We start from the raw sequence: 13,207 nt of genomic DNA on the forward strand, positions 1-13,207 counted from the left end.
TACTATGAGAAATAAGATAAATACTTGGAAGAGATTTTGTTCCCTGAATATTAAACATGCCAGCCTATGATTAGTAATTTCTATGTGTGTCCAAATATCTAGTTAAAAGTTTATGCTTCTCACCCGCACACATATAAATAATTCATGTTTGGAATGACTACTGTAACAATTACCAATTTTAATTCAAAATAATGGCAAGCATTAGATGATCATTAATCTTTTTGCTGGTTTTTATTATATTATATACGATTTATATTTCTTGTGATCCGAGAAACATCAACATTCTATTTAAAATTTGCTCTTAAAAATAAACAATATTGCACTTTAATTTTTGGCAGTTTAATTAGGGAGTGTCTGAGTAAAAAAAAAATCATACAAGAAACTAGTTTTTATTTTGCTTTATAATAAGCAAAGAGCTTTGTGTAAAAGCAGAACTTACAGTAGTGCCAAATAAACCAAGTATTTACAGTGTCGCTATTAAAGTCTTACCTCTAAAGGAAGATTCAGTGTATCAGATGCATATATTATTAATCTAACAGAAGTACACTCTTCCCCATTTCTGCTGAACAATTTTAAGCCAAAGAGTATTGGTGTGAAATGTTTCTGTAATTTCTTTATCAAGAGAAAATACATGGAAAGAATGCTTATTCTTGAAGCATCAAAACTGCATCACTAAACTCAGTTTCCTACATGACTTGAAAAATCTCTAAACTAAGAACCAGAATTCCAAGATAAGCATTCTTTTTTTTTTATTTTAATTTTTTTTAGTTTTTCTGTAGTTATTGTCCTTCACAATTACAAGTACACAAGTTAGTTGGTTTTCAGTATGATTTTAAGGTCAGTTTCTAAGATACATAAGACACTGATTATGCATCTGCCTAAATTATTTTAACTTTTGTTACACTGTAGTTAAACTGTATATACATTCATACTGACCCATTATTTGCTGTTCTACTTTTTAATTTTCAATTAGGTAAATACTCTAGACAGTTTGATATTTTTTACTTATTAACCAATTAGGAAGACAGTTTTGAATAGCTATTTGCAAAAGCAAATACCAAGATTTAGAACCTACTTAACAATATATTAAATATTCAAAAGACCAAAATAAACATAAATAGAATGTATTGGTAATATAAATATATGACACAGAGACATTCATTTTTGGCACCACCTTAAAAAAAAAATCCAGCAGTACTTAATTCCCTTCAGATCTTTGGGAATACTTAAAATTTCTATCAAACTTTTACTTTTCCTCCAGAGGAAAACTAATTCACAAATTTGAATTGGTATTTCAAAAGCATAGGATTTCCTTTTGCTATTTCTTAATTAGATCTGCAGAAGGAAATTATTCAGTGTTAGCTAGCAGCCAATGAGTTAACTATGCTTTTATATTTTAATCCTACCAAGCACTGATTATGTCAAACAGTGATTTGTTATGGAAATAGAAAGTTTCTTCTTAAATTACCATGTACCAATTGCATAGTTGTGATCGGAAAACAAAGGTCAAAGAAGAGAGTTACAAAGGCATTAATATGTTAGGTGAACTGAAACAGACTGTTGAATAACAGTCTGTCTTGGGCAGATGTTAGTGTAAACTTAGAGGGAAAAAACAGTCATTAGCAAAAAGTTTTCTTTAAAAATAGGTTAATGCTAAGAACAATAGCTCTGAAAATTTCTGTTTAAAAATAAGCTTAATAAACAAGAATACAAATTTTAATTCAAAACATAGCTCTTTGAAATGCCCTATTTTCTTGCATACAGCAGAAAATACATTTTTCATAGTTTTTAACATTACATGTAAAAATGAGGCACTAGTTAAACATATTTGAATATATTCACACAAACAGGAGTTTCAGTCTCATCCGTAGGCTTGTATTTGCTCAATGATTTCTGGGTGGCAAAGTGTTCACAAAAATAAGTCTTCTGAAGGAGGTGCGTAAGAGAAACCAACAAATGCATCATCTGCTTCCAGGACACTGGCGTTCACTATGGAATAGTCAGAAGACACACACACGGAATATGGAACTGTTTCTTCTGTAAATGCTGCATCAAAGTTCCTGATGTCATCTGGTCCTGCCTAAAACATCAAAAGGCATACTATTATCCACCTTAGCTTTTTCCCCATTAATTTAGTCTTTCATTAAAACCTCTTTATGAATTTGTCTACCTATTCCTAGTAAGTTTAGATGTCTTCCTACTCCATCACACCTTTGAAACATTTTCTGCTTTTCCTTTCCCAACTTTCATCATTTAGGTCCTTGTTACAGTTAAGGTTCTTGTTGGGTAGGGGGAGGAGAGAGAAGGGTGAGAAGGAAGGCTAGCATGACAGAGACCTTTCCTAAGTTAATCTGAATCTAAGGCCCTGCAACTGACCCCCCCTCTCTCTACTCAGCACCACTTCTAAGTCTAGAAAAGGGGCTCAGGGAGGTTTTCAGGACAGCACTTTGTATCTGCACTTCCATATAATGCCTGCCCATCTAGTTCCTCATTTCTTGAAGGCTTTTGATGAAGAAATGGAGGGGGTGTAAGTAAAATTGTAGAAGGTGACTCTTGTGCTACAGAGGTTGGTCAGCATTTGGCTGTGACACCCTCAGCTCTAGAGACCCAAGTGGACTGGAACCTGGGAAATGAAGTAAAGTGGCTCCTTGGGCTCAAAGGCAGTGGGTAATCTTCCTGCACAAATCTGACACAAGCTAGTGGACTCTTCCCTTCCAGTGTATCTACAGATAAAAACTGGGATACGAAATCAAGTAATTCACTCTTCAAGTCCATCCCTGAAGCTCTAGGTTATCTCTATTTCGAAGGGAAAAGAATCCTTTAAATGTTCAAGTCATCAAATCTAACAGAGGTAGACAGGGATTCAGAGCAGATATATAAGCCAAGGATATAATTAGTCTGGTAAGGTCTACAAACAGCAGAGCAGAGACTAGGAAAATCCAGGATGCTAATCGTTCCATATGAGAAATTCTCCCACAGAGGAGAAAGAATGCTGGAAGAAAATTATAATTACCATGTTTTCAGTTATCATTATAAACATTTTCCAAGCATCTGCTCATTTTACACTAATTATCATTATTATCATTTACTTAAGAAAAGGAAACAGAGCATAAGAAAGCAGAGGAAAAAAACGTAACTTTGGAGTCAGGCACAGATTTGAATCCTAGCTCTGCTACATGTTATCTCTGAGTTTCCATTGCTTCATTTATTAAACATGTATAATAGAATAGTAATAGCAATAACTTGATAGCTTATTTGATGCATAAATTACATATTGTGATGCATAAAAAAGCATTTATGCCTATGTACAGGAAGCTATCAATAGTAACATAACATCATTATTGGCCTTCTGATAATTTATTAACAACCTTCCTTTGTTATATCTTTATTTCCAAAAATTTCAACATTGTTAATAACTTTAAGTAAAATGTTTCTATCAGATTTAATATGTCAAGCTAACAGGAACATTTTTATAATAATGTCTTACTATTTTCCAAATGGGATATTCACATTACCATTAATAACATTTGACTCCCTGGTTTTATATCAATCTAGAAATTATTGCATTACTGTTACTTAAAATGTCTATTGATTTATATGTATGAAATGATACCTCATAGTTAGTTTAATTCCTTTGTTTTAAATCTTTGGGGCTCAACCCTTTCCTATACGTGCTCCGAAGAAACACTTCACAATTAGTGTGCTAGAAGATATTTTTATCAATCTAATGTAACTATAATCTTATGGGTCACCTTGAAGTTATCAGTTGTACCACCCAACCCTGAGTGACATATTTTATACATACTTAGGTACTGATTCAATTTGATTCAGGTTAGATTTTGAGATCGATTGCTACAATTATGATGAGCTACAGTTCTACATTTCATTATTTTAGAGAGAAAGATCTGGATGTAAACTTACCACATTAGGATTAAACGGTGGTGGAATCTTCTTTTGTACAAGATCAGTCCAGCTGAGTGATTCAAAAAAGGGATGATTCTGAATTTCAAGCTAGAATATTAAAGAAATATATATATATTTTTTTTACCAATGCTGAAGAATATATTAATATTCACTTAAGAATTTTATAAAGCCAAATAATTTCTACTTTGTCCCTCAAAAATTCTTTTTAGGTACATGTTTATGTTATTCAGTGTGGCAAAACGGTGTAGTGGAAACAACACCAGAGCAGACGTGGAAGAGTGACTCAGAAAGACCAACTTCAATTATATCCCCTTCACAGACATTGTTTTCTCACAGGTAAAGAGGGGTTAACATTTCTGCCCTATGTATTTCACAGGCTGTTTTAAGAATCAATAGAAAATATGGAAATAAACATGGTATGAAAAGAATAAAGTACTACACAGGTACAAAGAATTATTATTATTATTGAATGGGGAGGTAAAGATCTTAAAAGAGTCCTGCTCAGTGGGGCAGAGGTAAAATCAAGGTGACAAGCTTACTACCAAAAAGCATTCCACTCTGGATCCACTCTGTGTTGCTACTGCTGAAAGTTGACACAATAATGATTCCAGCTTTTTTTCCTACAAGGAGCCATGAGAGTGTATAAAAAGTAGGATCCAACCTAGTTTGATGGATTTAAAAAGACTTCTCAGAGAAAGTGATATCTGATCAGAGTTCTGGAAGGTGAGTGAGAAGTAGCCAGCAATGAGGGGAAAACATTCCAGGCAGAATACAAAGAGTCTGAGGTGGCAGAGAGGTTAATCTGGTCAAGAAAATGACCAATTTGAGAGCCCAGTTTGGCTGCAGGGTAGGGAAGGATGGGGGTTGGCACACACAGTGGAGCTCAAGAGGTAAGTAGGCCATATCACGCTGGGTCCGTGTCAGGAATTTTGGATGTTATTCTAGGGCTGGGATGCCACCAAGGAGTTCAGGTAGAGGGAAGTCAGAAACGTAGGGGGTTTTGTTTGCTTGTTTTTTAAGACCACTTTGACTGCAGTGGGGGAATGGACTGGAGAGTCATGATCAGATAAAGGAAAATAGCTACTGTTGTGGCCAAACAAAAGATGGCAATGCTAGGAAAAGAGTGATAGCAGCAGGAGTAGAGAGAAGTGCCTGGAAACGGGAAAGGGCCAGGAGGCAAGCACCAGGATCTGGCTGGTTGTGGAATACCGAAGTAAGGAAGAGACAAGAGTCAAGAAGGACTCTCAGATTTCTGACCCGAGGCGCACGGAAGGAAGATGGCAGGAGTTCAATTTGGAACATGCTGTGTTTGAAGAACTCTCAAGAATTCCAAATGGTGATGTTGAACAGGCAGGTATTATCTGAGTTAGAGGTTACTAGAGATGTCTGGACTGAAGAGATAAATGTGAGATGAAGATATAGCTAACGCCATAGGGTCAACTGAGATTGTCCACGAAGAGAGCATGGCTGAAGAAAATAGGGTTTCGGGCCAACCACAAGGAACTGCAACACTTAACAGTCAGGTTGAAGAGAAGGAGCTTACAGAGGAGATCATGGAGAAGGGCAGAGAAATACAGAAAGGAAAGCCTGAGATGACTGTGTGCTCTCCCTGAAGCCTAGGAGAGTGCTGGAGGTTTACATGCTGCTGAGAATGCAAGCTGAGGAACAGAGGTGTCCAACACTTCTCATAGCCGTTGTGTGGTAGACTGAGAAAGGGAGAAGGAATACAGAAACTTTCAACAAGTTTGGCTACGAAGGGAGAAAGAGACAGGATTATCTTGCAGGACAGTAAGATTGAGGGTATTTTGGTTTGTTTTAAGACGCAGGACACTTGATAATGTTTAATTGTTGATTGAGAGGACCCAGAACAAAAGGGAACAGTTATCTGTGCAGAAAAAAGCATGCACAGGGTTCCCTGCAAGGGGTCAGGATCCAGCACAAGCAGAAACTGACCTTCTCCACTGTAACAGGAAGAAGGAAATGACTGGGGCAGGTGCATGTAGGTGTGCAATTCTGACAGCAAGAAGCTGAGTGAGTTTTGCTTTCCTTATAAAATAAAATTCTTTAGCATAAGAGCATGTGTTAAAGTGAAGAAAAGGAATCTGGAAATTTGGAGAAAAGCTCTAAAATAGTTAATACAGAGAGGAGGAGAGTAAACTGGAGAGAGAGACACAGGAGCATTACCAGGCAGTGGAGAAGCACAGAGACTAATGACTATGACTCCATAGGGCTTCCAATATTCCCAGTTGTGCGACTTCCATCAACACTGTTCAGTAGCCCAGAGGTGACAGCTAGATTCACCCAGGGTTGCAGTTTCTGCTAGTGAATTCAATAAAAGGACCAAGGGACAAGGAGGTGTGAAGCATGAGCAAGACTGACCTGAAACAATGGACTGCGGAGTCCAAGCTGGAGAGAAAGCTGTTGACAGAGCTACTTGCTGCACTTGCAGAGCAGGCGGGGGAAGCAGCAGCAAAGTTTATTATTCACAGCCCCCCAAGACTTCCTGAGAAACTTTAATATATTTAGAAGTTCATGTTCCTCAATAGTTCATGGATTCACTAACGTAATACCAGTAACTATACTAGCAATTAAGTTACCCCAATTTAAACACAAATAAACAAACAAAAAACAAACAAACCTACAGATTCCACAATTACTTCAAGGATGTATTAACAAATTCTCAGGGAAAAAAGTGATTTAATGCTAGTCCAAAGCAAAAGGTATTGGGGGGAGGGTATAGGTCAGTGGTAGAGTGAGTGCTTAGCACTAACTGGTTCAATCCCCAGTATCTCCATTTAAAAAAAAAAATTACCCCCAACAAACAAATAAACAAAACTAAAAAAAACAAAATGTATTACCTTATACAGTCAGGAGGGATTTAAATTGTTGTTAAACAAAATGATCTAAAAGTTTAGGTAACCAAAAAAATGCATGCCACACATTTTTAAAAAAGGGAATGGAGGAAAAATTCTAATAAATGAAAATCAAATAAAGAAGAGGGTATGAAAGCTGGATGTGGGGGATGAACAGGAGAGGATCAAATTTTTATGAAGATCAAAGTAAAAAACTGCATGTGCAGGAGCTTTAAACACTGTACAAGTTCTCTATGAACACTGGGGAAAATTGCTGGGACAAGCATGCTTCTTTTTCATGGTACTATTCTTCAAGAGCTGTATTCATTCCATTAAATATCACATAAAATAAAGATTTATCTTCAACTCATACATAAGCTTAGTAGAGAGGATACTGGGAAAGAGGTACATACAAAGTCTTCTTTGGCACCGAGTCGGTTTTGCCTGTCTTTTTCTAGGAGTTCTTCCAGAATGGACCAGGCTGTGAGGCTCACTCCTGGCCTCAAACTTAGGGGCTTGTGAAGAATATTGTCATACATTTCAGCCACATCTCGGCAATAAAAAGGAGGCTGGAAAACAAAGAAAGAAAGTTAGCATTAATTAAACTATGCACAATCGGGCTTTAAATAGTTGGATTTAGCCTTGCTCCACAAAAAGCAGTCTGGGTCTGGGCAGTTGCAGAAAAGCACAAGCCTCTTTGGGCGTGTGTACATCTGCAGTGCGGCCTCCTATGCGAAGAGACTTTAAAGCCCAGCGTGCTACAGACCTTAAACATGTTCACTGAATGGATTAGGGCTGGTTTGTTCAGTAACACAACGAGATGTCTATTTCTAAAAAAAATGAGTGGGATGAGAATACTTGACGTACTGACTAGTAGGACAGAGAAATAGTTACACTGAAAAATTAGGAACAAAATGAAAAGTTTTTCTTTCTGTGCACATCTCTATTGTGGCTCTGGATTCATTTAAATAGTTTACTACTGTTCTGCTAGTGTTATCTAAGTGTCCACAAGATTACTGAAAGAAAGAGAGAAAACTCAAATCAGTTACAATATACTGGAATCATAATGACAGAGCAGAAATACATACCAATCCATACAGCATTTCATACAGAACAGCACCCAGGCACCACCAATCTACAGTATTGTCATAGGGCTGTTTTCTGATCACTTCGGGTGCAAGGTACTATAGAAAAGAATAAATATTAGAGCAACTTAATAAACAATTCAAGGCAAAATTTATGAATAATTGAGAAAGTTAATAAATTTTAGGTGTTATATCACACTAAACTAAACATATTATCTAGAGTTTCAGTTGGCTGGGTGTTCTCATCCTATACCAGTGGTTCTTGGGCAGTGGTAATCTTCAGAATCAATTGGGATAATTTTCAAAATACACACAATGAAGCATTTTTTTCCAAACCATGATGCAGTTAAGGCCAACAGAAGAGGACAAACAAATGTAGAAACTGTACTACTAAGCATGTAAAGTCAGTATTTGGGGGAGGGAAGGAGTCTTTCACAAAATTAATTTTAGAAATTCCCCTGGGTCATTATTCATAATTGCTTCTCTTGAAGAAAGAATTCTTAATGTGGCAATTGTAATTCAATTTATTTCTTTTCAGGGAAAGATAAAAGAATAAAATGCATTTTTATCTGAGAATTATGATAGCAATTCTTCAACATATTTAGAAAAGTTGGGTAAGTTATTAGATGGCTATTTACATTTTAATTCATAAAAAATGTGAACTCTTCACAATGTCACACATATAAGATGGTGAATTTGAATTTTAGGTTCCAAAATATATATATTTCCCCTTCTCACATGAAATATACATATAAGGAAATATATTCTCAACCTTTTTTTATGTGATCGAAAGAAATGGCAAAATTTTAAAAAAAGGGTTTAATAACTTCTGATCACATTTAGATTTAGATGACCAAAAAACTTCTATTTCCTTTCTAAAAACTACAAAATTTAAAATTTTGTTAACTATGAAATCAACACACATCCATAAAAAAAAGTTTCTTCATATATACACTAAAATAGAATGATTACAAATATATACAAGAGCTAGGGTTAGATTAGAGAGAAAAAGGAAGGGAAAAAAACCACATTTCAAGGTAAATAGTTGTCACCTATAGATACTTTTAATTAAGCATCTGATCTTGATTAGAAGTCTCATGTGAGCCATTTTATCACACATTTTCCACACGATTTGTAATTACTCCACAATAGTGAGGAAATACTACTTGGCACCTAAGATCACTATAAATACATTAAAATTAGAACACTTTAAAATAAACTAAACGTGTGTGTGTGTGACAGAGAAAGGGAGAGAGAAGTGAGTATAACAAAGCTTTAACATATATTTTAAGGATTATTATTACTGTCTCAAATAGAAAGATACATTTTCTACTAGTTAACATGATGAGAGAATGGGATGTTCTGGTTAATAAATTCTGTTGCGATTTTCTTCCTCCATATCCATTGCTTTATTTTCTTCTGTTAAACAATTTTATTATGAGTTTTTTTTAACCATACAAAAATATAAGTATATGATAGAAATCAACAGAGCTGCCACCCAAGTACAGGCAATGTTAATATTTTTCCATCTTTGCTTTAGCTTATAAAAAGTCTTATTAAGATACTTACATACCATGCAATTAAAGGGTACAATTAAATGGTTGTTAATATATTTACAGAGTTGTTCCAACATTACCACAATTAATTTTAGGACATTTTCATTACTGATTCATGATTTTTTTTCTTTAAGAATTAGAAATGTAGTCAAATGCTTGAAGAACTCTAAGGTAAACTTGTAACATTAGAAACAAATAAACATGATTTATCTCTGTTGGGTTCTCTGTGGTGTTTCAAAAATCACAACTTGAAAAAGCACAAGTGAAAAATATCAACTATCAATAAACTTTAAATGTGCAGAAGGAATGATTATCAGTGATTTCCAGCTGGCTGGGAGCTGAAAATGATATTTTTATTCCACTTTTCTGATTTCAAGTTTTATATATACAATTCGTGATTCATTTTTGCATTTTAAACATAGCTACATGAATGACAAATGAGACATTTCTTACCTCTGGTGTCCCACAAAATGTTGTTGTGGTGTCAGAAATAGCAATTCCTTCTTTACAAAGCCCAAAATCTGTTAAGACAACATGTCCCTGACAGATACAGAGGCAGTAAGATAAAACAATGCATGGACATAAATCAACACTTTTAAAAACCATTTGATTCTGAAGTAGTCACAGACTAAAAGGAAACTGCAGAAATAGTACAGAGTTTCACGTGCCCTTCCCCTAGCTTCCCCCAAAGCTGACATCTTATATAACTGTAGTATAGTGTCAAAACTGGGAAACTGAGAGTGGTACCATACTGTTAACTAGACTGCCAACTTTATTCAGTTTTGGCTTTTTTACATGCACAAATTTGTGTGTGTGTGTGTGTGCATGCATGCGTGTGCGTGCACAGAGCTCTATGCAATAGAGATGTATAGGTCTGTGTAACTACCACGACAATCAGACAGAACTGTCCATCATCCCAAAGGAACTCTCTCCTGCTACCCCTTTATCTTTGAATGTCCCTTTTGGTCCCTGTCCCCTTGCAACCACTAATCTGTCCATCTCTATAGTTTTGACATTTTGAGAATGTTTACAGAACTATTAAATATAGAATCATGTAGTGTGGAACCCTAGAGGTTGACTCTTTTTTCCACTAAGCATAACAACAACAAAAACTATAAACTGTGAATTAGTCAATTTTTAAAAGACTATACTTACTACTGAATCCAGAAGAATATTTTCTGGTTTCAAGTCTCTATCAAATTAAAAGGAAAGAAAAGCAAAACTGAGTATTAACTGAAATAAAATAATAAAAAGACATTTTTACAAGTGATATTTTAAAAATTTACCTGTACACTATTTTGATGGAGTGCAAGTAGCCCAAAGCACTGGCAATTTCAGCAGCATAAAACCTAGCTCTTTGTTCAGGAAAGGACCGTTCTCTTTGTAAGTGAAAAAACAGCTGTAAAATGGGGGGAAAGTGGACATTAAGATCACTCACACATAAAGTAAAACAAATCTATTCAATAAATACAAAAACAGGATTTTTTTCTTGTCACTTTGAATGTGAGATAAAAATGCACCAAAGCACAGAACTGTGACTCTCTCTTGTCTGTGTCCCCCATCCACCGAGCCATCATTCTCTCTTCAACCACAAACCTTTCCCTCCCTTTTCTAACTTACTACTCATCTTTCATTTACTCCTCAATCCTCACTGTGGCAGTGTCCTCACCACTCCAGGCAAACCCTCTGGAAAAGATTATTAATGAAGACCAACAATCTTGATATTGCCATGTAATTATCTTACTGGATTTTTCTGGACTGTTCTTTCATTAAAAAAAAAAACCAAACATTATTCAGAGATTGGAAATGACTACCTGACAGACCAAATATAACCCACAGATATAATTTGTCTGAGCCAAATACTGTTTTTAGAAAAAACTAAAATAGTTGGTAACATTGAACAACTGGGAAAATTGTTCTGGTAATTCATAGTTTTGGTTTCTTCTGGAGAAAAAGGAAAAAAAAAAAAAAGAGGGGCATTATTAAGCCTAAATTCACTGTAGCAGCAACTGGTTGGAGCTTAGTGGCAGCTGGACTCTGCAGCTCATTTCTTACACTTCCTAATTCTTAGTTTATTACAACCTGTCCTCTAGCCATTAGGTTACCTGCCTAGGTGAAGTGTGCTCTAGGTCCTTACTCTGCATCCCTAGGCTTCTAAGAAATGATCTCTCCTTTGGCTTCCTTCTACCTTGGAGAGTTCCGTCTCCGTTCCTTTCTGTCCCCTTATGCGGCAGACATTAACAAAGGTTCTGTCCTTGGTTTCTCCACTTTTATTCTTTCTCTGGATACCCTACCCAGGCAACTTAATCCACTCCAATGATTTTAACCACCATCTCTATGCTAATGTCTTTCACGTGGACAATCCTGGCCCAGACCTCTGCTTGGTCCTTCAACTGCAAAGATCTGCTGCCAGCTGCTCCTTCTTGAATACTTCACAAGCCAACATATACAACTTGTTTTGCACAAAGCCCCAGGTCTTCTCTCATTTAATGATACCCCTTTCTGCCCAGCCCTCTAGGTCATGGGAGGAAGTAAGGCAGAGTGGAAAGAATCAGGTTTTAAAGCTCAAAAGCTGATCAGACTTGGATTCAAGTCCTGGGTCTTCTCTTTGTGTGTAATTCATTCAACTTCTCGGATTTTCAAGGACTGTCCAAACATTTTTTTCTTAACCTCTTCTGAAAAATTATGGGGAAGATCAGTTATAGTAGATGCTCACAGAGAAGATAAACATGGGCTGACCCGGGATTCGCCGCTACAGCTCCTTCACCCGTAGTCCCTATATCCAACCAACGAATATTCTTCTGTTTTTATCTCAATTATTTCTGGAATATTTCCTCTTTTTTACTGTTACCACTGGTTTTATTAGCTGAAGCTTACTCTAATACTTCATTTGCTGATCTCCTAATCACATCTGTCTAATACACTACTACGAATGAAAACTACCCAAAATGAAAATCTGACCATTTACTAGTAATAGCTAAAAACAGCTGCTTACTAAATCAAAGGCCCTATGCTAAGGACTTTAAATGTCTGTATTATTTAATCCACCCACCTAGTTTGAGGTTGAAAATTGACGAGGAAACTGAGGCTCAGAAAGGCTTATTTACATGCCCAGTATCATAAAACTTATTTGTTTACACTCTACCTGGCTCCAAAACAGATCTGAAGTAGTATACAAAAATAAGTATCATACATCAAGGCTAAAAATTAAGTATTAAACACTGGGCGGCAAATAACAGTAATAACAGGAAACACATAATGAAATCACACTCCTCCTGCCTCTATCCTTTCTCCTCATCTTTATTCCTCTTCTCCCTACCGCCCCATTCAACTCCTCCTCCTCAGCATTCCATTACATTTCATTCTCCCTTTTTTCCCTGTTATCTTAGTCACCTGTATCTTTTAGAAGACAAGCTGACTTTTTTCCACCTCTGCCATCCAGTTTATGAGTACTAAGGGCTCAGAAGCAAAGTCCTAAAACAGCATAAAGAAACCAGAGACGAGCAGGAGGATCTCATTTGCAGTGAGATGCTCGCATGACATTTCAAAGACAGGTGGTACTTAAGGATGGGCTTTGCAGCTGGGATGTCTAGGTTAAATTCAGGGCCTGACACCAGAACACTGTGACACTGAGAAAGTTACTTAACCTCTCTGAACCTTAATTGCCTTACCTATAAAGTGAGTATAGGAGTGTTTATCTCCAAGAGTTGTGACGATTAACTGAAATAACGCATGTAAAGTAATTACAAAGTACCAGGCCCCCCATAAATTCTCGTTATGTTAGCACCCA

At 36.2% G+C, this 13,207-nt stretch overlaps 1 protein-coding gene across 7 annotated transcripts in view; it reads right to left on the reverse strand.

Moving 5' to 3' along the window:
* Positions 1-216: 216 nt before the first annotated feature.
* Positions 217-13,207, reverse strand: part of LOC102511863 (serine/threonine-protein kinase Sgk3) — a 117,691-nt gene continuing 104,700 nt past the window's right edge. For 5 of the 7 annotated variants that reach the window (XM_032470110.1, XM_006193742.2, XM_014566897.2 and 2 more), the window contains 7 exons: positions 10,704-10,816; positions 10,573-10,609; positions 9,871-9,957; positions 7,865-7,960; positions 7,190-7,345; positions 3,922-4,011; positions 217-2,080 (listed from right to left, as the gene is read on the reverse strand). In XM_032470110.1, coding sequence (XP_032326001.1) covers positions 1,910-2,080; positions 3,922-4,011; positions 7,190-7,345; positions 7,865-7,960; positions 9,871-9,957; positions 10,573-10,609; positions 10,704-10,816 — 750 coding nt within the window. In that variant the 3' untranslated portion in view covers positions 217-1,909. The remainder of the gene's footprint in view (positions 2,081-3,921; positions 4,012-7,189; positions 7,346-7,864; positions 7,961-9,870; positions 9,958-10,572; positions 10,610-10,703; positions 10,817-13,207) is intronic. The other 2 variants (XM_014566892.2, XM_032470112.1) reach the window with 2 other exon arrangements.

This window comes from Camelus ferus, chromosome 29 (genome assembly GCF_009834535.1).
Source record: "Camelus ferus isolate YT-003-E chromosome 29, BCGSAC_Cfer_1.0, whole genome shotgun sequence".
Lineage (NCBI taxonomy): Eukaryota > Metazoa > Chordata > Mammalia > Artiodactyla > Camelidae > Camelus > Camelus ferus.